At 49.9% G+C, this 26,517-nt stretch overlaps 2 protein-coding genes across 2 annotated transcripts in view; one reads left to right on the forward strand and one right to left on the reverse strand.

Annotated features, from left to right (window-relative positions):
• LOC149364585 (uncharacterized) overlaps positions 1-26,517 on the reverse strand; it is a 283,458-nt gene that overhangs the window by 208,601 nt on the left and 48,340 nt on the right. The window lies entirely within an intron of this gene.
• On the forward strand, positions 19,291-24,554 carry LOC149364586 (glutathione S-transferase Mu 1-like). Its single transcript, XM_089570148.1, has 3 exons — positions 19,291-19,531; positions 22,859-23,277; positions 24,015-24,554. The coding sequence occupies exons 2-3, from the start codon at positions 22,895-22,897 to the stop codon at positions 24,388-24,390; spliced, it is 759 nt and encodes a 252-aa protein (XP_089426274.1). The 5' UTR covers positions 19,291-19,531; positions 22,859-22,894; the 3' UTR covers positions 24,391-24,554.

The following is a 26,517-nucleotide window of genomic DNA, read 5'->3' on the forward strand; positions in this document are numbered from 1 at the left end:
TGCATAGTAGCAGGGAGAAAAAAAGCAAAGCGAGCCGCAGAAACAACTGGCAGCGCGGCGGCGGGGGTGTGTGTGTGTGGGGGCGGGGGGGGGGAGGGGGGGGGGGGTTGCTGGTGAAAGGGTTGAGAAAGTTAGAGGGGGAGGGTGCGGCGGCGCCTCTTTTTCTGCGGCCCCCGCGCGCGTGGCGCGGTCGTCCGCCGCCGTCTCTGCGTTGCGAAAGCGTAAAGCAAACAAATGGCCCTCTCACATTTCCGTTCCTAATGAGCCGGCGTCAAAGGGCTGCGCCAGCCAAGAACGGGGGAGGAGCGGGAGGGGGGAAAACTGAGAAGACAAGAGATGGATAGAGGGAGGGAGGGGATGCGTGTCGCCGACAAGGGTCCAAAGGGGAGCACGTTCATTCGGATGACGACTGCATGACTCTTGGGTGGATTTTTTTTTCTTTTTTTCACCGCGCGGAACAAAGGAAGCACTACCGCGCGCGGGTTCCCCGAGAGCGTTTTCGTTTCTTCGTCCCGCTGTTTACCCAGCGAGGATTGTTGCGCACTTCCTTCCGCTGCGACGCTGCTGCAGTGACTCGGCGGCCCGAGCGTCTGAAGCTTCGGGAGGAGGCTCGCCGCGGGTGCTCATACCCGACAATTCTGGACAAAAGCATTCATGAGCGGGAAACCATTTATGAACGCAATTTTTTTTCGTATAATTTAATACTTCACTATAACAGTCAGTATATTCGCAGATCACCCGACGGCAGTCTTGCATTTTGTCTTTCTGTTAACGTTTTTGCTGCCGTCAAAAGCGTTCCCCATTGGTTTTCTGTGGCAGTGTTAACTGTTGGATGCGATCGATGGAAACACTTTGAAAGAAATATTTTGCTACAAATCAGAAGAATGGGCCAATACCTTCAATATTTGCATAACAGTATGTTACAATTTTCCAATTTTCTTTTTGTCCCAGAATGACGGACGTGTTGTTTTAAGGCGACAGCTGTACAACCGCTATCGTAAGATTGTGGAACGGGAGATTGAAAAATAAATTTAATTTACTCGGATCCAGGACGCACCACTCCGCATTTAATGACGCACTCTACAACTTTCACATTCAGAATTGGCTTTCGTGTACTAATTTGAGGCTGTGCTCAGAGACGTCGATGAAATGAAGTTTCTTGGCTAACATTGCGCTGTACAAACTTTTGACTGCAGGCGTACCACATGCGACTGCCGCTGGGTAGAAATGGCGCTGCCGTCGCGTGTCGTAAACAAAGTCGCCAACGTACATTTGCCGGCCAAGGGACGAAGAGTTATCGAGGCGGTCCAGCAGGCCACAAAGACCATGTGAGCTGGCAGAGCGTCTACGGTGCTGTCCCATTTGGGATCGCGTGACGCAAGGGGTCTGAATCGGACGTCCGCCATGAGAGTGACATACGGGCATCGTTGTCGCCCCTTCCCTTCGTTCCTGACGAAGGCAAAAAGTCGACAAGTCTTTACTGTTTTTCTGGGCCCCAGCGAAGACTCCGTCGTGCGGGTGTGTCGACGACCGCTCGGTCCACACCATGAGTGGGTCGGACCCTCACGGGTGGCCTACCTGATACGCCTACACTTCTATCTCCTCCTCCGTTTCCCACTCATCATTGCACTCACGGCGTGGTTCTTCGTGGCTTCCTTCTCGTTCTTGCCTTATGGCGTAAATTAAATGTACCGTAGGAGGCAAATTGATGTGCGTGCCGAGTTATAGGAAAAAAAAACAACAAAAAGAAACAAGCCATTCCATTAAATCCTCGCCGCTGTGCAGGCAGAAATCGAGTTTAAGCAAAGTAGCAGGCTAGCGGTGGCAGAATTTCACGTATCGCCCTCTCCGGTTTTCGTAAACATTCGCAGCAGAGCCCTATCGCCCCTGTAAAACACATTGCTGGACTTATATACTAATATGCGATGTACATTAATAGGCGACATTAGAACCCCGTTTATGAAGAAGCACTGTACTTAATGGCGCCGCTATCTGGTTTTCATGTCCAGTGCCTCAGCGTAACGCGTTCACACGAGACTAGGGTTAAGGCTGTCCCCAACTGCCTGTGGAACTATAGTCAAATACAACTCAAGAACAAAGCGGAAGATGCTCCTCAATGGAGGCCTTCCAGCCAATGGCAGGGACTGAGTTTCGTAACGGCGCACTTAATCCGATGAAGCCCTGCCGCCCACTGAGATTTCACGCTATAGCATGTTCAAGTGTTCAAGGGGAAATGTTAAGTTAAGGGGAAGAGGTGGTCAAGGGGTAGAGCGGGTCGACGCCATTGACTGCAGGGTCCCCTTTGTGGGGCACTTGCCGCTTCGTTCTTGAGTTGTATCCGACCATAGCAGGTCAGGGCAATTGACCACGACGCCATAAGAATCGGTCAACGCTATTCACTGCAGGGTCCCCTTTGAGGGACATTTGCTGCTTTGCTCTTGAGTTTATATGACTGCAGCCTTGCGATTACACTATCCGCAATGTAATGCAAACGCATTGCCGGCAATGAAGCGACCGCTCTTTCTGTCACTTCTTTCTTTCCCGGGAAAAGGGCGAAAATACCTCTGTTTTCTCTTTTTCTTTTATTTAATCATTCATACACCTACATTTGCACAAATGCCATTGTTGCAAGAGGGTACAGAACAGAACACTGTTGCAAACATCAAGCAGGAAGAGAATTAAGGGGACAGAATTCGCAATGGAAACGACAATATGCAAATATATCAAAGAAAAAACAGTCCAAACAAACTCATCAGCAGCATAGCGCACACGTACTAAAAGAAAAACAAAAAAGCAGGAGTAAAATCGGTACACAGGAACATTTATTTTTTTTCTCGAGCGGGAGATGGGAAGGGGCTGGGTATAATGTATAGATGGAGCATATCTTTCCTTTTTTTTTAATTTGAATACAACAAAGCGGATAGGGAGGAGTAGAACGAACGAGAACGTGGCACATAGTTTTAATTATCAGCAGTCGAGGCTATTCTTTTTTTATCAGCTCTCTTTCCCATTGACGGCATATCTCAGCGCCAACTAAACCCAACTTCGAGCAACCCGGATCGGGGTCGCGAAATAAGGCTCCTTTTATGTCTCTCAACGGTTCTAACGGCGGAGGAGTACAGGATGAAAAGAATATCGAAGCTCAGAGGAAGACAGAAAAAGGGAAAGAAACAGGTCGATGGATAATTACTTCCCGCAAACGGATATCGAAAGTCGGGGCGGTCATCAACCTGCAGTTAGCACTTCGCGCTTCGCAGTCAGCGACAGCGAGCTGCGGACAGGCGCGCACTACGGCGCGCTCTATAGGCCGCCGGACATGGCGTTAAACTATAAATTTTTACTCTTTCTCCCACTGTTACAACCACTTTTATCCATCGAAAAAAAAAAAACAAGCGCGAAACAGTCAAAACAAAGCAACGACGAAGACCAAAAAGCAAAAGCAAACAAGGTATAGAAATCTCGAGGGAGAAGAGAGAGATAAGGGAGCTCAGCGCTTCAAGAACAAAGCCGCTACTGGATACGTTGCTTTATTGAAAACGTGTTTGGCCCTCTACTTCGAACTGAGTGGAAAATCTATCGCTCTTATCTCCGGCTAGAGGCTCGGACTGTAGCCGCCCTGCCTACGGCGCGGTGCGTTTGGGGAGAACAAAAAGGCCAACGGGTCCCGGCCAGTAGCCATTTCCGGTAACGCCTGATGAAATATGGTCCGTCAGCGGCTGCCCCGTACATGCCTTTCACTTTATCCTCTTTTTCTCGTTCTTTATAGCTCTTCCTCTTCTTTCCCCCCTCCCCACTTTTCGGGAAAACGAGGCAGTCTACCAAGTATCCGCTCCAACCTGATCTACGTCAGCTCTCCCTGGCGATCAGTGGCGAGCACGCAGCAACTTCAGGTAATTGATAATGCGACACTTATGTGGTACACACCTGCGGTATATGTAGCGGCGTTCATACATAAAAATCGCGTTAATTCGAATTCGCTTAATTTGAAGTTCCGGTTTATACGAAGTAAGGTTTTGTCCCCATCAACAGCCCGATCGAGCCCAGATCAATTCGAATTCCGCAAAGTACGAAAAAAATATTTGCTCCTTATGAGTTCTAATGATCGAGATCTGATTGCCCCTACCAAAAGCTATCAGTATGTTAACTGCCTTTCTTTCTTTCTCTCTCTCTTTCTTTCTTTCTGTTTATTTCTCTTTTTTTCTTTCCTTCCTTCATTCCTCCCTTCTTTCTTTCTGTCCTTCTTTTATTATTTCTTTCCTCCTTTCTTTCATTCTTTGTCTCTTCCCTTCTTTTTCCCTTCTTTATTTCTTTCTTTCTTTCAGGCAGATTCAGCTGAAAGACGCAGAAATATCCGAGTCGTACAGAGAGTGTGAACACTCACCACTGTCCCAAGTACAGTCCGTTGAAAGAGTGTCGACACTAATCGCAATGTCCTAAACCAAGCGGTAAGCGAGCGGTTACACACAAAACGGATTTGTGACGCCATAGCCAGCGATCTAAGCGCGCCTAATTGTTCAGTTCAACCACACTCCTATCTGCCAGAAAAACACTTCAAAGCCTGCATGCAAGCACAACGCTATATATACATTCGACAGCAAATGTGAGTAAGAAGTGAGTAATCGATAAGCCCAAACGAAATCCGGTACAAATGCGAGCGATAAGTCGCTGTCATTAGCAATGTTCGGGTATTTCAAAGCACCCTCTGGGAACACACATTTGCTCTCCGTTAGCTTTCGCCCCTACCCTTATAATTTTGCGTTTGCAAGCAACCAGCTAATTTGCCTTCACTCCAGCGACTGCCCGCGCATACTCTGATGGAAGCTTTTACCCCTAATAGACGACCAGAAATAATGGAAGTGGATTTGCGTAGTTGCACCACACGCGAATCAGGTTTAGTTTAGTTTATGGGGGTTTAACGTCCCAACGCGACTCAGGCTATGAGGGACGCCGTAGTGAAGGGCTCCCGAAATTTCTACCACCTGGGGTTCTATAACGTGCACTGACATCGCACAGCACACGGGCCTCTAGAATCTCGCCTCGATCGAAATTCGAACGCCGCGGCCGGGATCGAACAAACGTCTTTCTGGTCAGCAGCCAAGCACCATAACCAATGAACCACCGTAGCGGCACGCATATCACTCACGGTTGCATCGATTCTGCATGCAACATTGAATCTATGCGACCTCTCAATGCTTAGTGCGTGCGTGTGTGTGTGCGTGCGCGCGTGCGTGTGTGTGTGTGCGCGTGCGTGCGTGTGTGTGCGTGCGTGCGTGTGTGTGTGTGTGTGTGTGTGTGTGTGTGTGTGTGTGTGTGTGTGTGTGTGTGTGTGTGTGTGTGTGTGTGTGTGTGTGTGTGTATACACGCATAAAATAATGTTTTTGTTTTATGTTTCCTTTCTCCTGATCTAATAAAAATAAATTTCATCCGGATATGAGGAGACGTAAGTGCAGATAGAAACGCCTTAACAGCTTTTACCACGGCTAAAGATGAGATCGTTCTGATAAAAGAAGTTGATAAAATCTTCCTAAAATGAGATTTGATTCTGAACAAAAGTTTTATACTGACCATATAAGGGGAATGCAGAGATATAAAAATTCTCGGTAGAACCTTTTATCCTTATAGAAGATGAAATACTTTTGCTGGCGAATTCTATTACGACAAAAACCTGCGACAGAATGCGGAGGGAACTATGTACGCAACTCTGTACCTATCGAAACGCTGCTGGAATCGGCGGAATGTTAAGAGCATTGCGAAAGTTAAGAGCCCCGTAGCGAAACAGTGTGAATCGCGCCCCATTCCAACGTGCAACAAGCGGCTTTACGCACGCACACTCATCACACGCACCTGACTGCCAGCTATAGGCCTAAATAACACTTAGTCGCAGTTAGCTTACACAGATCATTATGCAAATAGCGTTTCACGTAATGTGGGACAAATTCCTAAAAACAAGAAACAAAACTGACGCATTTTGCTCGGTCTAAACCAATATTTCTTGCAGGGCGCAATTCTAATTCATGCTTACTTAATCCCTTGTCTGAGACTAAGTCATTATCTTTGAAATAATGTCAAGCTTTAATTAGGCGGCAATTTAAGACCATGGACTTAATTGCTACATTAGCCTGCGCAGTCACAGCGCAATCCTGCTATCTATATGCCTGCGCTTTGTCCTAACCGTCCACCACCAGGCCATCACCGTCATCCCGAACATTTCGCGATAGTGAGTAAAACATTACGCAAGCATCCACGCGCATCCACAGCGACCAGCACATCGCGCGTTAACAACACATCCATCCGAAACCAAAAACATCACAATAAAAGCGTATCACCACGAGACGCTTAGCAACAGCAACAAAAATACAAATGGTACACATTAGGAAAGCGAAACCCGCTGCTGAACAGCGGAGGGCTGAGAGAGAGGGGGGGTGGGGCAGAACGAAACCGTAATTATGCGCTCCGGCAATTTCGATCCGTCAGGGCGCAGAACTTCTTTTTCTCCGGTCATCTGCCGACTAACACACATATACACGACCTCCGAATGCCATCCTCCTCCCCCATTACGTTTCTCTTTCCCCGCTAGACAAGTCAACCTGTCTCCCCCAATTCACTCCCACACGCGCACTCTCGCTCTTGCGCAGCCATCTTTCCCTCTCGGGCGCGCAGCGTATGCCTCGCCAGCCTCCGCCATGCAACGGTCGCGTCGAGTCCAATAGCTTTGTTCCCCGAAGCTCACTTTTATTCGGTTTGGCAAATTCGCCGCCGCCGTCCCTCGCTTCACGAGCCATTTCCTCCCTTTGTTCTCCCTTCTCTCTCTCTCTTTCGACGAGCAGCGTTCGGCGGAAAGCGAAAGAAAAAAGAAAGAAAACGGCAGTTAAGAAATAAAGCCCCGAGAGCGCGCGCTGTCGCTGGGTGCCCCTGCTAGTGACGCAACACCACAATGCTTGCGTGTTAAGCGAGCGCTCGCGCCGCGTCCGGCCTGCAGCTACCGCTACGTATATACGTGTACGGACGGATATGCGGCTTCCAGTCTGTGGTCCGGCCGAAATACACCAGCGGGGCAGTGATGACGAATCGTCGCGTGTGCGCTGCGTAATATGGTAATAACACGGAATGCGAGGGACGCCCAGACAAAGGCGGAGAGAGAGAAAACACGCATTCCGGGTATGTATACATATACGTCGCTGTGGAACCCTGCCACTACCGCTGCTGCCTGTGCCTCTCCTATTGTGCGCGCACAGAGACGCGACCACGTTGGGTCGCGAACAGCGGCGAAGTGTGTGGGTCAGTGTGTTGCGTGCTTAGCTTATACATACGCGTGTGACCGGCATGGGGGAGAGGAAAGAGAGAAAGCCAGAGGTAGTGAGTAAGGTGGGGCGCGTTTGCGGTGTCCACCTATCTGCACGAAGCCTAGTAGTAGTAGTATGACAGGAGTGGAGGTGCGTTTGTCTGCACATTGTACAAGTGTCACTGTTACCCTGAGAAAGGAGAGCCACTGTTTCATTAAGAAAGGAGGACAGAATGAAAGGGTTTAGACTGCAGACAACACTGGGAACTAGACCGTCTAATTTTCCTCGCGCAAGCGTGCCCTGTAGTGCGTAAGTGTGCCGGGAAGGCGATCGAACCGAAGACTGCAAGAGGAAGAAGACGGGGTATGCACGCGAGCGTAGAGAAACCAGAACAGGCTTGTGAGACGTGCAACCGCGGACAGTCACCTGTGAAACGTCAAAACAGGCTTGCCTGTCCACACCTTTCGGCCGCTAATGCCAATCAACTTTCGCTGGTCAGTGGGCTAAGCCGGTAAGCTTAGGTCACGACCTTGGCTTAGGTCTACTAATTTTTTTCTCCCACCCTCAAACACACAATTTTCCTCGTACCTCGACTTCAATATGGTGGCCCTACATAGGAAACAGTGAATACATACGCCATATATGTGTTTGCAGGCTTCCGTATTAAAAGTGCTTCGAAGCTCATCCGCACTTCTTAATGTGTATCGTTACCAGGAAGTATTGTTTTCAGCATAATAAGAACGCAAAAAGCTGTACAGGTGGAGAACGAAACTAAATATAGATCCAACCAGTCATTACCGAGCTGCACTGTAGAAGGAGACATTATATCAGATGTACGGCTCTTACTGTTTCGATGTAGTTTTTTAATATCGCTGCTGCTTTCGCTACGCTAAAGTGTGCAAAGTACTATTTGTCCTCCACTACAACCAGCTTAGTTTTATTAAGCCGTACTAATCTGACAACCTGATATTCGTGGCAACTGCGTCCGAACAACTGACGCTACTTTAAAGCTTAACTGGACTGCATACAAACTGTCTGCGGCGCAAAGAAAAAAGAACACAAATGATGTGGCCGAATCTTGAATCTCGATGGGAACTGAAAACGAGCTCAATTTATGCAGAACTCGAATTAAGGGAAGTAAAATCGGGCTCAACGTTGAAGGGAACAATGTGTCAGTTCGAATAAACCGGAAGTTCGAATTAAGCGAATTCTAATTAACGAGAATGCATCTTACTGAGATTCAGTGGATTCCGCAGAGTCAAATACAGTCCCCGGAAAACATTCACGGATACCAGCGCATGGAACATGCATGCCCCTAATGCTTACAAGCATTTCAGGAGACTGGCTAGCGTGAATGCGTCGAAATACTTTTTCGCTCCGCCCACCAGCGTCCCGTAATTCTTCGCCCCCGACTGCACACACCAAGAAAGAACAAAACCCGCGCCGTCCACTCCGACCGCACGTATATATCCATCCCACCGCTCTGCTCATCGTCCTCCACCTGTGCCGTCGCCGTCGACTCCGCTGCCTTGTGTGAGTGACGTGATGCGTGAAGTGCGGCGGCCGCCAACCCAGTGGCCCCGTGCGATTACGTTCGCGCACGCACGCACGCACACGCAGGGAGGGAGGAAAGCGCGCCGTCCGGCCCCCTTCCAAGGTCTCTGCCTCAGACCATGCCCCGAAGCGCGTCCCGCACCGCCGTCCATCCGATGATGGCATCGCGCACGACAACGGGTTACGCGAATGCGGCAACGCGCGGTGTCGGCGCGACCTCGCGTGCCACCAGCAGCGCAATATCGAGCCCATACTTTCGGATTGCGCACGCTCGCAGGCACGCGCTGTAAACACACGGGGTCGAGCACAAACACAAACAAATGCGCGCGCACAAACAAGCATAATCGCGACGGCGAAGCGAGGCTAATGCAAGCAAATCGAAGCGGAGGCAGCCACGCGCGCAGGCGAAAGCGCTTTCGAACACTGCCACTCACTGGTTGCGCGCGCCGAACGGGAGTTCCGACTGCGGAGCGGGACTAATGCGCCAAATGGAGGCCCAAGATTGCACCGCGGCGTTAAGCGAGGGGGATGCACAGAAGCGGAGGGCAGTGGGAAGGGGGGGGGGGGGGGGGGGGGGGAGCAGAAAAGGGGGCGGCTGGGCGATCTCGGCGCATCGGCTGTTTTTTGCGTTAGTTCGCGAGGGCCACGGTGGAAAACAGAACAGAGCGCATTTGCCCACGCTCGCGTCTTACAGCATTATGCACGGAAAGGCGCAGTGTCCGGGAAATGCGCGTGGGCGACCTTCAGAATCAATGTATACGCCAACTAAGTGGAGTCTCGCTAATTCGATCTCGCCTGATTTGCATTACGGGTTTGCTCGAAGTGGCACTTCATTACCGTCAGCACCATGTGTATGAAAAAGAGTATTCCCTTAGTTTCAAGTCTTCGTAATTGGAAACAATTCTATCTGTACCCGTCCAGTTCGATATGTTGAAAGTCGTTATGTTCGGCCGCGCGACGCAGAGCTTAAACTGCTTCGAAGCGTGTTCGAGGTACATTGCGTCCAGTGCCTGGCATCAGTTGGCATTCGGCCCTGTAACAGCACTATAAACCGTGCAGCACTACACAAATTCGATTAAGCTGGGACTAACTTAAGCTCTTAGTCCTCCCGAAGTACGAATCGTTAGTCCATACGGAGATGAAGTAAAAGTGGCTCTTTTAGGACTAGTATTCGTGACAACACCGCTAGTCGAGAGACTAATCCTTGGACTCCTTTGGACTTTGTTTTGATCAGAGGGAGGGAGGGAGGGAGGGAGGGAGGGAGGGAGGGAGGGAGGGAGGGAGGGAGGGAAAAGAGAGACGAATATGCTTTAGAGTTTTGGTGACACAACGAGGCTATATAATTTCACAGCAAGCATTTACTGCAAGGTCAAAAGGAAAACGTTGTGTCCAACCTTGAAGAAAGAAAAAAAAAAGACACGAGAGGTCCTGACGTCTCTCTGAAGCCGGAAGCGCAGCTATACGACTCTGCCATAGCAACTACAACGCCGTTTTTGGCTATTGAACGCCCAGACAAGATGGCCGCGGCCACTCGTCCGGGCAAGTTCTCATTCTTTTAATCGCTCTCCATTGCCTACCTTCCTCTGTATCTGCCGCTAAGAGGTGCTACAGCAACTACAACGCATAGTTTGCGCCCGTTGCATACAGCGCCCTGAAAATATGGCCTTCTCCAGAACCACACGGCTTTCGCCACGCTTTTTCTCTCGGGCCGCAGTAGTGAAAGGGCCTCCCATTTGTTTTCCTTCTTCCATGGGTTAAACCAGCGCACTGACGTTTGCCTGAACCGATCTGATGGTACTGAATCAAACTGCACCACTACTTCACTTTCACTCTCAGGTATGTCCATCAACGTCTCCACCGCTTTCTCAGCAGTAGTTTTGTTTGTCCGAGCAAACAAGTTCAAGGGATTCGTCCTTCGAAAGACAGTCCGTCGTTTCATGGTAAGTGAGCATGAGCACATACCTTCTCGGAAGCCTGTCCGTTTGCGAAAAAAAAAAACAAGTCAGGAACGGTCTGCCGCCACTCGCGTGACCCGCAGTACAGACAATTAAGAATAAAAAGAGGAGAGATTTCAGGAGAGAATCGCCAAGCACCACGCAGACGGGACGCATGCTGGCACGCCATTACATGCGATATGCGGGGCGGGGGTGTTGCGGTCGCGTGACTATCTATGTATGGTATTCCCGGGTGTACCTCACGGGTGTCTGGCGTACCACCACCAAGGCGACGTGCGGGAGGCAAAGGGCTGAGCGCAGGTGGGAGGGGGGTCGCTATTGTCTTCCGAGAAGCGCCAAAGTAACCTCCCGCCCCGCGTGGCCGCGGTCACCGAGGTCAAGGCTGAACCGTGGGAGCTTTAAATGCCCGGCCGACGGCGGCGGCAACAACGGCAACATCGGAGGGTCGCGGCGCATCGCGGCTTCTTTTCAGACCTATTTGGCAGTCTTTAAAAAGATAATAATAAAAGATTTAAGTTCGCATGATATGGACGGAAATAAAGGCCGAGAATGTTGTTGCTGGCGAGGAAGAACTGTTGTTCCTCACCCCTGTGTTACCACGGTGCAACTCAGTGGAGTGGTTGCGGTCGCCTGAGAAACCAAAGGAGGGCGCTTCTTAATAATCACTTCGAAGACATGCGCGTACACTCTGCGTGACGGAGGATGGTACCGGTGGGACGTCAGTGAGCTTTTATCAGAGTGACTACGACTACATGCGACGCGCCAAAGAATGAGTTGGAAAGAATGTATAACGTATTGAATTGAAATTTCATTCCGCAATTTAAAAACACAATGTTGCGAGAAGGCCAGGTAAGAAGCTTTAAGACGAGATGCAGGAGCCCAAGGTGGCATGCAGCGTTCGTCAAAGGGTGTACAAATATATATATATATATATATATATATATATATATATATACAATGACATATACATACGATATAAGGAAAACTATACATCGCGCAAGAAAATGTAAGCAAAGCAAGAAAGAATAATAAGAAGTCATAGCACATCATCGTACAAACTTAACACGCAGCTGTTTAGATGAAAGAGCGTATGTATCAATGTTTGCTTCCTTAAGGATCTGAGAATTGTGGTCAAAACAAATTTTAATTTATAGAGTTAAAGACGTCCGTGATCTCCGCGCCGAGACATCTGCGTCGGCATATTCGCTTGTCGTCATGCAGCCGCTCGTGTAGCGAAAAGAATCTGCGTGCGATTACTCAACGCTTACGACTAAAAATGAATTCAGGTGGATTAGCGGATAGATTAAGATGTATTTGTGAGGATTAGTTGGTGTATTGCTATAGATTTTGGTTTTAAATGGTGGATTAATGTGGATTACTTGGACGTGCTGGATGGATTAAGGTGGAAGAGTGGGTCGGGTCAGTACAATCCCATACGATAATCCAGTGTAATGTACTCCAACATTCCAGTCCTCGGAATTTCAAATTTGCCGGTGCTGATGACATCACGACCTTCTCGACCAATCAGGGATTTTCGTTACGGAGAAACCGGGAGGTCTGTTCAAGACGACATCCTAAATGCTATCCCAATAGGAAAAGAACGAACACGACAGATACTATATATACTACCAGCTGGCACGGGTGAAGGGAAGAATTTCTCAAAGCGGGGTTCAGTCTGGAAGTGTGTTCTTTATTTACTGTAACGATAACGGCTTTGTGAGCATGTGTGTGTTTGATGTCTTTGAGGCTGATTCTCACGCTCTCAATGCCAGGGATGCGAGAAATCGATGCAAGTGCTGCTTTTTCTGTTCCTAGAGGTACGCGTGGATGGCGTTCCTGCGACGGACGGCGCGGCACAGTTAGCGATCCTGCAGGAAGAGGGGTCTGCGGACACCCAGCGCAGTGAAAACAATCAGATCGGAGCACTTGGCAGCAAGGGATATATCACGCAAAAATATATAAGCCGCTAACCTCCCTCCCGCCCACTTTGATGCGAAATGGAAGCCGCGCACCCTGGCTCGCAGTTTGTCAATGAGCGAATATTGAAAGCTGTTTGCGTGTTACACCACCTCACCTTATACCTAGTTGAATGTACAACCAGCCAGCCCGAGAATCGGCGAGTAAGAACGATGCGTTACTGACCGCCGCTTTAGATGTCTCGTTCGCCGGGTTACCACGATTGCCGCAGTGAAGGACGCAAGCCGATCGGACACCATTGCTTCTTGGAAGAGGCAAGCTTTCACAAAACGGCACTTAATTTTTCAAGCGCGAGCTTTAAACTTCCACGTTCGTACAGTAAAAGTCAAAACACCAAAGACAAGCATGAGCGAGTTTGTAGTCTTCGCGTTTCGCATGGCCTGTCAGCATAACAGCACAACTGAATTTCTCGGACAAACAACAGCATAGTGACGGAAGTGCCAACAAAAAAAAAAAAACAGGAGAGAGAGAGAGCGACAGAAAGACTTGAGCTGACGTTTCTGAGTTCTTAGTTCTTGAGTAGTACCACCATGTGACGTATACAAAGCAGCGCGAATACTCAGTGGAACGCCATACCAGTTAGCCACAGTACGAAACTCGCTGAAAAATAGAACGGTCCATAAGTAGTCAGTCACTCATATTTCACGAAGCTCAGTGCCTTCGAAGGCCCCGCAGCCATACGCAGAGCCTCCAGGCGAAAGTTCAACAGAAACTAGCACCATAACAAATCGGAACACATATATGCTCCGAACGAACAATAAAGCAAAAAAACAGCTTGGGGGAGGGCAAACGGAGAAGAAAGACGTAATAAAAAAAAAGTGCGCAGAAAGTCGCCCGTGCAGCTTCGCTAAAACAGGCTCTCATTACGTCCTCCCACTCAAGCCCACGCCGTCGCGTGCGAGTGAAGCAAAGCGCACCACCGGAAAGGACAAGGAGAACTGAGGAAGGGAGGGAGGCGCACGTTCACTCAAAAAGCCACACGACGTCCCATGCATAGTGCAAGCGAAGCGACGACCCTCCCTCTTTTCCTCCCTCTCTCCGCTTGCCTTCCTCCCCTTCTGGCATCGCGTGGGAGCAGGCTGCGCGGGCAGTCAGCCCTGATTACGTCCATTCCGGGTCCCGTCCACTGCGATCGCCGCCGAGCGGCCCTCCCGCAATGGCGCGGTGCCCTCGAAAGTGCCACGGGGGAAGTTGAACAAATAGCCGACCCTGGGGAGAACCTATACATGCGCGATCGCAAGAGAAAAGGAAACGATAAAAGTGACGTAAGAGAGACCTTAAATAAATAATACAAACAATCGCATTGAAGGGAGGCGACCGAGTTTATAGTGACGCTTTCTTTTTACTCCCCCCCCCCCCCCCCCCCCGGCACCGGAATTTGCATAACCCAAAGAAGGGAACAAGCAACTGTTTACTTAGTACAAGTTCGCTGGTGGTATTATTCTTTTTGGGCGAATTCCACGATTTCTTTATTTATTTTTTTTTCTGGCGAAAACGCGTTTCGTGATTGCTCCAGGAACGTAATCCCGCCGACTGTCGCGAATAGCCAGCGCTCTCTTATGCGCGAAAACAAAAAAATGAAATACGAGACAAGCAGCTGCTAGCATTTTCGTCTAAAATATTCTTGCTGTCCATAAGAAAACATGGACAAGAGTCGCGGTTGAACGTGTCGCGTAAACGAAGGACCCGATACATGCATATTGGATAGCGGTGACAGGCATGCGCTATGCGCAGCCGAACGGTATAAAAAAAAAAAAAAGTTTCGCCGCAAAACGAACCTTGACCTTGCTGCTGTAGCGATTTCGAAATCCCGCTGTGCGCTCCTATAGCAAAGCAGGATAGAAGCATGCGGGCACCACGAACGGTTGGCCTCACCGCATACTGGAAAGCGATTTCGCATTGCCACGGCAGCGTTCGGCAGATATCTGTTCGCGCGCAAACATGCCACTGCATATCGCGCGCCACTTATCTGCACCGACGGTGCGCATATATCTATCAGCCGCATTTTCCAAACATGAGGGACGAACGCGCATTCCGTTCATTATATATAGCATGTTCCGTGCAGCCCTGCGGATACTGAAGGGCGAAATCCCCGGCTGCTCCACCTATACACGTATACAGTAAGCGAGGGAAACTGAAAAACGCCCTTCGAAAACAATGCGCTCTTTTCCCTTGGAGTCTCTGTGGGCGTATGGCTCCGCTGTGGTCTCGACGAATGCTTGTTTGGTCGACGCCGATTGCCACAAAGCACTGCGCTCTGGCCATCCTGAATACAAACTCCCGCGAGCTTGGCCAAAGTTCTAGTTCATTCATTAATGTATACATTAATAGTGAACGCAAACAGAAGGAGGTGCCGTAGTACACACGACTGTCGCGGGAGCTCCTATAGAACAAAGCAAGTGGAGTAAAATCGCAAACAATGGGAAGCAGTTTATCAAGTAATTAGTATAGCACTACAATCTACAAAAGAAAGGAACGGTATAATGTGTGTCCATAAAAAGAGAACAAAACAGTGTATGCAGTGTCAACTTAGGTTATAATACAGGCAAAAGAAAACTTTAAACATTGCTTGTTACTCTTTAATCACGTTAGTTAACTCCGCAGCAAGTGAGTGAATTAACCGAAAACAATGGTTTAATTTCACATGGTACACCATTTCCAGTAGGATATGCGGGTGAACATGGCTAAGTCGATTAGATATGATTTAATGCGATGAGGGAATGAGCGAAAAGCAAACGACGCCTTAATTTCGCATGGTAAAACATTCCAATAAGATATGCCGGCAAAGATGGTAGTAAATACCAGAGCGAAGCTATATGGACGGCTGCACACAGTCTTCATGTAGCACATATACTTCCGAATTTCCTATAGGGACAGCAATACTCTGCGGGGTATAACGAAGTGCGCGATGAGATCGAAATAAGTTAGGACGTTGCACAACGGTTAGAAGCGCGAGGGGAACATACATAAAAAGAGCGCGCAGAGATGCTGCGCACGCAGGCCCGATATGTGGTTCCAACTTTTCCTGCAGCCTTATTATTTTCATTCACGGAATCACTATAGTCGGATACTGCTTAAGCCTGCAGTGAAATTCCGCCCACATTCAGGGCCGCCGCACAGAATTCCTCCACGACAAAAAATTAGACCATTGTTAAAACTTGGTTATCTAACCAATAAGCTAATTATAATACAAAATATAAGCTCTAGAATTTTGATACCTGCCTTGTTTAATATAGTCAATAAAAAATATTATTTCGTTTGCCGTTGAGACTGGCCAGCGGAGTAATACAGGACGCCGCAGACCTCGGTACAGTGTTAACAACTGCTGTTTTTTTTTTATTGTATCCTACTATAGACAACTACACGCTTACGACGGCCGAAAGCGCAATGGCCACGCTAAACCACACCAGATGAAAAAGTAATCTTCACTTCCACAAAGAGCGTTCATTTTCACATGCCGCAGGCCAATATCGCATCAGCAGTCTAAAGACTATTAAGAGTGCAGATAAGGGAAAGGAAAACGACCTGCCTGCTGAAAAGCATCGTGACTGACAAAAGTGGCTTTAGAGTTTTTCAACGAAGACGGTGAAGAGAGAAAGAAGGAAAGAACGAAAGAAGGAAAGAAAGAAAGAAAGAAAGAAAGAAAGAAAGAAAGAAAGAAAGAAAGAAAGAAAGAAAGAAAGAAAGAAAGAAAGAAAGAAAGAAAGAAAGAAAGAAAGAAAGAAAGAAAGAAAGAAAGAAAGAAAGAAAGAAAGAAAGAAAGAAAGAAAGAAAGAAAGAAAGAAAGAAAGAAAGAAAGAAAGAAAGAAAGAAAGAAAGAAAGAACATCAGATCTACAAACTTTATTCTTGGCTGATAGCCCCCAGTGCGCGTAGTATTTGTGTCACTCGTTTTGAGGGCAACAACAACAGATTCGTACCTCTGTCCCGTGTGCTCCCTTTCACGCCATGATTTTTCCCCAAACATATTCCAGCTATGGCTAAGTAACAAATTATTATTTTTTTAATGGGAGGCGGGGGGTGGACGAGTCGGTTTGTTTCCATGCTTGCGAGACACAGCGCAAGAAAGAACGGAGCACAAGAACAAGGAGGAAGAAGGAACATCAGCGCTCCGCCCTGTCGGCCTCCTTTGCTGTTGCGTTCCGTTCTTGCTTGCGCTGTGTTCTGCAAGCACGTCAACCACGTGTCGACGGTCAAGCATGCTGCACCGAACTAGCGTCGAGGCGTAATAAAGTAGGCCGGTGGTTATCTGTGCGGTCGCTGCTGATATTCGAACCCCTGAGACTGACTTGCGCGTCGCTCGTGGGAGGCAGTAGCATGTTTACTGCGCGGACGGCGACGCCCCGTTGGTTGCACAACTTCCGCCCCGACAGAAAGCCACTCCGTCGTCTGCAGGTTTTGAAGTGGACAACCGTCGTGACGAGCAACGTTCTAGCTTCGGGGTTCATGTATTTGCGGTGACGACAAGCAAGATATGTGCGAGAGCACGGACAGCTCGAAATCGAACTGCCGCAAGTTAGGGCGAATTGTGCCCTCCCCTGCAGATAGAAAGGCACTCGGTGACGGCGAGAGTGACAGGAATAGTATCGGTCGTCGTCGCATACGGAATGCCTGCAGATACTGGCTGCGCTCTATTTCATTATTACTCCTAAAACCCGCGCACACCTTCGCCAACGGTCCCAAATCTATCGAAAGATCTCGTACATACGAGGATACATGTGCACGGTATATGAGGAAACAAACCGGGCTTGGCACAATATACTTTTGATTATAAAAAAAAAAAAGCATGCACAAGCGATCATGCTACGTGATGCGACAGAACCCGCGTGAACAGTATTGGCAGTACATATCGCTGCTCCAATGATCACCTTCCCGTTGCGCGGCTATGATATATAGTTAGCAGTCGCTTTTACACTGCAGTGCTGCGTCGTGGGTGGCGGCATATGGGAGTGGTGGGTGGTTAATTTTGCAGGACAGAGGTTGGTGGAGGGCAAAGGCGGGCGTGTAGTGGGCGGAGGACTTCTCGAGGGTGGCAGCATAGTACAGAACCGCACGGACACATTCTGAGAAACTGAAGACAGTAATGCTAACGCGTTAAAAAGCGCGCACTGCTGTCAGAGCACTTGAGCGGGATAACACGACGATTCTGTTCCAAATCGATTCCGTCTTTTATTTCTTCCGCCCCCATCACTGGTAAAGGCAACGCGACATTCACGTTATGAGTCGGAAACACGGTGAGGTGGACATATATAAGCATGGAATTGAAGTTAAGAGATAAATCTTAATTATGGCACAGCCCCGCCGTCAGCTGACAACAAGACAGGAGTGCTCCAACTGACGAGCTCGTAATCATCAAACTTTGTACCTAGCTTCGACAACCCTCCGCGACTTCAGTGCGCTGGAAAGATGAATGAATTCAACGCCAACAGTGCCAATGCAAACATTTTTATAATATTAGTATTCTATTTTTTAAGGTTATTTATCAACACCCGCTAGGAATCTTTACGCCCGACCCAACCGTAAACAGAAACGGCAGCAGCGGTGGCTCAGTGGCTATGGTGCTCGGCTGCTGGCCCGAAAGACGCGGGTTCGATCCCGGCCGCGGCGGCTGAATTTCTTTGGAGGAGAAATTTAGAGGCCCGTGTACTGTGCGATGTCAGTGCACGTTAAAGAACCCCAGGTGGTCGAAATTTCCGGAGCCCTCCACTACGGCGTCTCTCATAGCCTTAGTCGCTTTGGGACGTTAAACCCCATAAACCAACCAACCAAACAGAAACGTCACGCGGTTCGCGCTGCGTAATAACTTAGTTCTAAGGCCAGAAATAACGACGGGAAACAATGCCTTTCCACGAATAATCGGGCATGTGTATGCGCCGAAATCCGCGTATAATCCGAATCTCGCGCATAACTCGCCCACGTAGAGGACGCCTCCAGGAACTCGGAGACAGAAAGCAGATCACGCATCAAGGCTGATCTTCAAACAGCGCACGGACGGCAGAACAAAGCGGGCGGACACCCGACATTCTCCCTTTTTCGCGCAGTTCGAAGGTGCCCTTGACGTCAGGCGAGCTAGCCCGTGTCCACATACATTCTCGTCCAAAACAACCACTCAGATGGAAATATGCGCAGGCACAAACGTAGGCGCAAAACAAAATAAACACACACACACACACACACACACACACACACACACACACACACACACACACACACACACACACACACACACACACACACACACACACACGCACACACACACACACACGCACGCACGCACGCACGCACGCAGCGCCAATTGACGCCGTGACAGTAATACCCTCCATCCGTCTCGCAAAAAATGGGTGCGGAGGAAGCGAGCGCCTGCCAGAGCATTCCAGAGACGTGAAACGCTTGCGACATCGAGCCGGACTGCCTGCATGCCCGTCGACCTTGAACGTACAACGCGAAGCCAGCCGGGCAAGACGCGTCGGCCTCCAATAGAAAGCGAGGAAGGAGGCAGCTCTTCGTGCACATATCATCGCTTCCGAGAAGAAAGGGCGCTTCTCGAAGAACGCGACACGCGCAGATAGCACATCGCTCGGCTTCCCGCCGCTGCGAGACAAACGGGTAGCAGCGGCGAGCAGTGAGATCGGCTGCACAACCGAAGGTGTGACCGCGGTAGCGACGCGCGGGCGGCTGCGGAGGGAAAGGCTTCTTCGGAGAAAGTCACGTTAGCCTCGAAGCGGAAAGCGAGCGGGTTTGTCCCGAAGACGGCCAACTAGCGGTGAGTGATGTTTGCCGTTTCGTACATACCGGGTGCCAGAGAAAAAAAAGAAAACCGGGAAGGATGAGAGACAAATGTCCCAAAGAGTGTCGCGCACGCAGTTTCAATGCATTAGATACCAAGCATCGAGAAGCGCGCCGCACCTGTATCTTGTTCTTTCAGTGCGCTAACAATTGTAGTGGTCATTCCCAGCAATTAGCGGTGCGTGCGTGCACGCGTGCGTAAGTGCGTGGGTAAGTGTGTGCGTGCGTGCGTCTGTCAGTGTCAGGCGGCAGGTCATTTAATCATGAGAGGCAGCTCGGGAAGGCCAACCTATAGGTCGCAGCCCAACTCAAGTCTCCCCGATGGCAGCAGCAGCCATATAGAAGGGCAGTGGCGCATCGCCTTGGCGCTGCACCACTGCGCCAAGAGGGGTAGGAAGACTCTAGCCCAAGCTTTCTATCCTGTAGGAAGACTTCCAGGGATGCATGAATGGAGAGGATGACCGATTCCGTTACTGTTATTAATCTTGCTTACTGACTCCTCACTTAACGCATTGGTGTATGAGTGCGGGTGGAGGCATACAGGCACTGCAGAGCACTAGAGAAATCGGTGTCACCAGAACCGAAAGATTTCGCAAGTGAATTGCGCGCGTAGCCACCCCATTTTGAGCTCGGCTTTCAGAAGTTAGGCTAAACCGTTGTTGACTTCGAATGTGCACGTGCTTTTATTCGTCATGGAGAGTTCCCCGGCTTGAAGAGGGGCTTCCCAGCGCATGTCGCGTCTCCCTTTTAGTGCCTGGTCGTTTCGCGTTCAAAACTCCACGTGACATCTCGAACCACAGTGCCAATTTGGACATTTTAAAAGCAGGGTTCGCATATGCGATGTTAAAGTACCCCAACTTCTCATTATAATATTGCGCCCTAGAACCAAACCTTAAAGGTTAATGTGTTAATAGGAGCTAATTGTATTGAACTATACCTACTTCGCATGCCGGAGGTGCGGGGTTCCATCCCCACTGCCCCCGGGTACCCACCGGTGATACAACGGGTACAAGCATTCCCCTGGTCTGGTGCTCGGCTTGGTTAGGGGGTAAAATGCTTGGGAAAATGGGTAGTTGACCCCACCTTGAGAAGACGAAAACACCCTGTGCCATGATGGTCTTTAGCCACAGATGACCTTGCGCCATTAAAATCCATCATCATCACCATCATGAACTAAACACAACGTTCGTCGTGCCGGACAATCCGCATGTCCAGAACGCACTGTCTTATCTTTCACGGCTTTCCGGAAGAAAAATTTGTACAGATTCGAAAAAAAATAAAAAGAAACACCCGGTATACAGAAAGGCCACTGGGCAACCAATTCCGTCAAGTTCACCGCTGTTAGCTATTTCCGTCCCGTCCGTTAACTGCTTATTTGTAATTTTCTGGGAGTAGCTAGCGCCGTTTAAGCTTGCTCCCCGCGGCATGGTTCGCTCTTCATCCTGCTTCTACCTGCCACCCAAGCAGCACATGTAATGGGCCCAGTATTGGAAATGGATGGTTTCACTCTGGTCCGTTGAAGGACCACCATTTGCCAATACATTGCCAATATTGGGCCAATGTCGGGGCACTTCCTAAAGCCGGTTGCCATGCCCAGTCCACACCAGAACTCCAAAACAGTGGGAAATACACGAGATACGAAGCAAATTGCTCATTTTGCTCTCATCTGTTCGAATGTCACTGCGAGACCGGCAGCCGCGTACCCGACACCTTTACGATCACGAGAACGTTTTGGTGAAGAAAAAAAGAGAAAAAAAAAATGGCTGAGGCTTAACTTGGTTAAGCCTGGAGAATGCGAAGCATCATCGTGTCGCGTAATTTGGAGGCGCACAACCACAGCGACGGCGCGAGGTGGGCCCCCGTTTCTCCACTGTCGTGACGTCATCGTGTCACGTGGTGTGACGTCATGTATCACGTGATTTGGAGGCGCACAACCACAGCGACGGCGCGAGGTGGGCCCCCGTTTCTCTACTGTCGTGACGTCATCGTGTCACGTGGTGTGACGTCATGTATCACGTGATTTGGAGGCGCATAACCACGGTGAAGGGCTGAAGTGGTAGCTAAAGTAGTATGCTTCGCATAAAAGAAATGAGCGTCTACTTCACTCAGCTGTCCAAAGGCTATAAGGACGTCGTGCACTGCGCAACTTTGTGCACTTCGCGCACGAGCAGAGCGGAAGCCCTATCGCTGGAAACGGTTTCCTTGCAAGCCCGTGCATACGCAAGCATAGAACACTGTGTGAACGACTATCTTTGGCCGGACGCCCATGTCGCACCGTCCTCAGCCACTCGTGCAGCCGAAGCACTTGAGCGATAAGTGCTGGTTGTCGCGGGCGTCTGTGGGCTGATATATCTACTACGTGCTTTTCTTTATTTTCCGGTGGTTTATTTATTTTTTCTTACCCCGCAAGCATGTGCAGTGCGTGCGACTCTTCGTATACGCTAGCTTTCGCTCTGTAAGCCTATGCCAGGTAGTGGATTGTGCCAAGCTGTTGGTGCGGCTTTCAGTGGGGTCCTTCAGCGCCAGTGTATGTTGAATGTTCTACGAGAAAAAAAAATTTCAAGCAATTCAATTCACGGCTCCAGCAAGAAAGGAGGAACAAGACGGCCGCGTACCATCATCATCATCATCAGTCTGACTACGTCTACTACAGGATAAAGGCCTCTCCCATATCTCTCCAATTAACCTTGTCCTGTGCCAGCTGCAGCGACCATAATCCCCGAGAACTTCTTAATCTCATCCGCCCACCAAAGTTAGTGCCCCCCCCCCCTGCTACGCTTGCATTCTATTGGTATCCAGTCCGTTAGCGTTAAGGACCATCGGTTATCTTGCCTTCGCATTACATGCCCTGCCCAAGCCCATTTCTTACTCATGCTTTCGACTAGGACGTCATTAACCCGCGTTTGTTTTTTCACACACTCTGCCCGCTCGCGGTCTCTTATCGTTGCACTTATCATTTTTCTTTCCACAGCTCGCAGCGTTGTCCTCATCTTAAGCTGAACCCTCTTCTTTAGCCGCCACGTTTCTGCCCCATATATGTTAGTACCGGCCCGATACAGCAGTTGCATACTTTTTCTTGAGATTGGTTTATGGAGGTTTAACGTCACAAAGCGACCAAGGCTGTGGGGACCCCGTAGTGAAGGGCTCCCATCGAAATTAGATCGCCGCGGCCGGAATCGAACACGCGTTCACCGCAACGCTTCTCGTGAGAGATACTGGTGACCTGCCATTGATGATCTGAGAGAACCTGCCCTATGCGTTCAACCCCATTCTTATTCTTCTGCTTATTCCCCTCTTATCGCAGAGCAACAGCAAGCCGAACACAGGACCGAAAAGTGCCATGTCCCCTGGCAAGGACCAGAAGGGCGCCAAGCCCGAGAAAGCCGTCCTGGGCTACTGGGCCGACATCCGTGGCATCGTGGAGCCCATCCGGTACATGCTCGAGTACGTGGGCGTGCCGTACGAGTACAAGACGTACCCTTGGCTGGACAAGCCCACCCCGCAGGAGAGCAAGGCCGTGTGGCTCCAAGAGAAGAAGGCGCTGGCCGCGCAGGGATTTGCCTTTCCCAACTTGCCATACCTTGTCGACGGAGAGACCAAGATGGTCCAGAGCCTGGCCATCATGCGGTACCTGGCGCGCAAGCACGGACTTGTCGTGCCGGACTCGAAGCCCGTCGAGGCGGCTCGCGTAGATATGCTCGAGTCGCAGCTGAACGAGCTCAGGTGAGCCATACGATCCACGTGGCGGAAAGAAAGTGGGGGTGCTTTAAAACCAACCTGGTGCAAACTATTGGTATGCCTAAAAACTCCGCACGAATCTCGTAAAGAAGAAAAGTTCGCTTTCCCTTTTAAACACCGCGCTCATTCATTGCTGAGATCAAGGCCACAATTAGCTAAAGGCGAACTCGAGCAATAAATACCCTAAATTTGCCTAGTGTCCCGCTGGCCATTAGTAAACCTCATGCCAGTGCGGTGAATAAAGGTCGGCAGTTAAGCGGTAACGAGGACAACAAACATGCAATGGCATAATCACGCAATGTCCTCTTCAATAGTTCCTGCGTGGACCACCGGAGTTGACGTTAAAGACCGAGCTACAGAGGTCTATATAGTTGAGCCCCTGGCACTTAAGACCTCTTAAGGAGTGCAAACGAAATACCCTCCTCACATTCCTGAGGTTTCCATCACAGGGGTTGCTACACGAGTCGCACTGCAAAAGACGAGAAGCAACCCTGGTGGCGTGCGAACATTTGGAAAGGACATTACGTCACCAATCCATCTCCCTTTTTAGTGTCGCTTCCATTTCTCCTCATCCAGTATAAACGAGGGTGCCATGTGTGTACGCCCCTGTTCCCGCCTTTTCTTTTAAATCTCCTCTTTCTGTCAGCAAGCCAAACGCGAATCACTCCATTACTTCTTCATGCGAGTCCCGAATAATATAGCCCGCACGACGTCGCCCGCAGGTGGAGTCTGATATACTACTGCTGGGAGGACTACTTCGAGTCCGTCAGGTGGAACTTCGCCGAGGCCCTGCCCGGACAGGTGGAGCAGCTGTCGCGGGCACTGGGCGATCTCCGCTGGCTGGCAGGCGACCAGATCACCCACGTGGACTTCATGCTGTACGAGTTGCTGGACCAGTTCTCGCTCTTCAAGCCCGGCTGCCTGGACAAGCACGACAACCTGAAGGCGTACGTGGAACGCTTCCGTCAGCTGGAGCCCATCAAGGCGTACCTCTCGTCGGACAGGTTCCAGCCGTGGCCCGTGTTCCTGCCCTTGGCCGCGCGCTGGGGAAGCGGGAAGCCCCCTGCCAACATCGCATCCAAGCTGGCCAAGGCCTAGAGCGAGGAACACGTGGTCCGGAGCGATCTATATAGGCTCACGACAAGGCCTCCAGATAGGCCTTCATCAAGTGCCTCACGACACGTTTTGCCTGGTCCTCCTGGGTTGTTAATGTGCATTGCGTGTACCAGGACTTTTTAATAAAACAGAATTATCACACAGAAACGCGTATCGTGACTGCCCGGCGCCTGTCTACCGGGCTATTCATTACCATCACCATCAATGCCGTCGCCATCATCATCAGCAACTTCTGAGTTGAATCAGCTTCCAATGGCCTCTCACTGTTCCTGTCTTGCACCGGACGCGGCTGATTGGTTTGGTTTATGGGGTTTAACGTGCCAAAGCGACTCAGGCTATGAGGGACGCCGTAGAGAAGGGCTCCGGAAATTTCGACCACCTGGGGTTCTTCAACGTGCACTGACATCGCAAAGTACGCGGGCCTCTAGAATTTCGCCTCCAACGAAATTCGACCGCCGCGGCCGGTATCTAACCCGCGTCTTTCGGGTCAGCAGCTGAGCACCATTGAGCCACCGCGGCGGCTAAAATTATCTCCTAGTTATAGCTGTAGTGATTACATGTCACTAGCTGGGTCAGCCAACCATGTTAGGCTCTCCCGTACCGGAAGCTTTGACATTCCGACTCCCGTTCCATACAGGCTGTACTTCGGAGCCTATAGTTGAACGCCATGATTACCTTCCATGCATTTCCGACTACCGATTCGTGTACAGAACACCGCTGGCTTTAGCACTGTTTCACCCCTGCCATGATCAATGTTATGCGCGATGTGCCACAACACGACACCAAACTGGGAATCGCCCGCCGCGGTGCTCCCTCAAAAAGGACCTTTGTTAGTGACACTACTGAACTACTTTTGACAGTACAGCACCTTCACGTTGAGAAGCTACCGGCGGCGCAAAACCCGTCTTTTTCAGCTTTTGTTTTCATATGTACTACTAACTGCGCGAATAAAACAACAACGATCCTGCATATTCCATATTTTCTCGCTCTTTCAGGATCAGAGGATAATGAGAAAACGGTGCAGAGATTTGAAGAATGTTGGCTCAAACTTCGTGCGGCCTCAACTACAAGCTGAAACATTATTCAAACGTTCCGTACGAAATCTGCGCCCGGTTCGGGGAAAAAAAAAAAGAGACCAGACACACACACACCCCTAGACGACGTGCCATTCATCTTCATAAACTATGCTAGCCTAGCATTTGGGCTTATGCCACACGCTCAAAATATTCTCGATCACTCAGGGGCGGCTTTCTAGGCGTTCCTGCCTGACGGCGAAAATCACCCCGAAGTTGGTGGAAATCGGTGCTTCGCAAAGCAGCCGACCTAATGAGCCATGCGACAGGAGCGTATGCCCTTGATGCGTTATGAATGCGTTCTCACTCTCTCTCTCTAACACACACACACATCGCAAACGCTCCACGAAGCTGACCCAGTTCTGCGTCCCTCGCGTCCTTTATAAACACAGCAGAGACACGGGGGAACATGAGCCGCTTGTGGTCCCTAGGGTACATCTTTTTTTATTATTATTTCAATGCGGACACTGGTAACATTCAACGAAGAACGTTTTTGTCCCGATATTATGCGCAGCCTCGCGCCAGAAGTAACGCCATCGGACGGGCTGGGCACTGTTGCATGCTCCCGCTCGTAGTTACTGCCCCTTGGCAGCTAGTCGCGAAGAGATTAATGGTTGCTCTTTCAGGGACTAATCGGTTACAGCACCGTAGTTAACTCCAAAAAGACCCCCCTCCCTAGTGAGCACATGCACCATTTTGCGTACTTTCTGTGAGCATCGGGATGGCGAACATAGCGGGCAGCAGCACGTCGCCATCTTCGACGAGCAGCGACAGGTAACAACCAAAAACCACGAAATTCTTTACTTGGATACAAGTCGTCGCGTGCAGCGCCCAGGGAATAAGTACTGCACGTGTGTATGTGTGTGTGTGTGTGTGGGGGGGGGAGGTGCCTATACGTGTGCGGGGTCAACATGCACAAAAGAAAATAGGACCAAGGCTATGGCGCCTCTCCCTGGGTAGAACGTGGAGCAAAAGGGAGGGGGGGGGGGGGGGGTTGTAGTAGCGCGACCTAGGTCACCCACATAAACACATACAT

Source organism: Amblyomma mixtum, chromosome 2 (genome assembly GCF_055824585.1).
Source record: "Amblyomma mixtum isolate Tamu chromosome 2, ASM5582458v1, whole genome shotgun sequence".
Lineage (NCBI taxonomy): Eukaryota > Metazoa > Arthropoda > Arachnida > Ixodida > Ixodidae > Amblyomma > Amblyomma mixtum.

Coding starts and splice junctions, on each gene's coding strand:
- LOC149364586 (XM_089570148.1), top strand. CDS start 22,895: ATGTCCCCTGGCAAGGACCAGAAGGGCGCCAAGCCCGAGAAAGCCGTC. Junction 23,278..24,014: donor TCGCAGCTGAACGAGCTCAG/GTGAGCCATACG, acceptor CGTCGCCCGCAG/GTGGAGTCTGATATACTACT.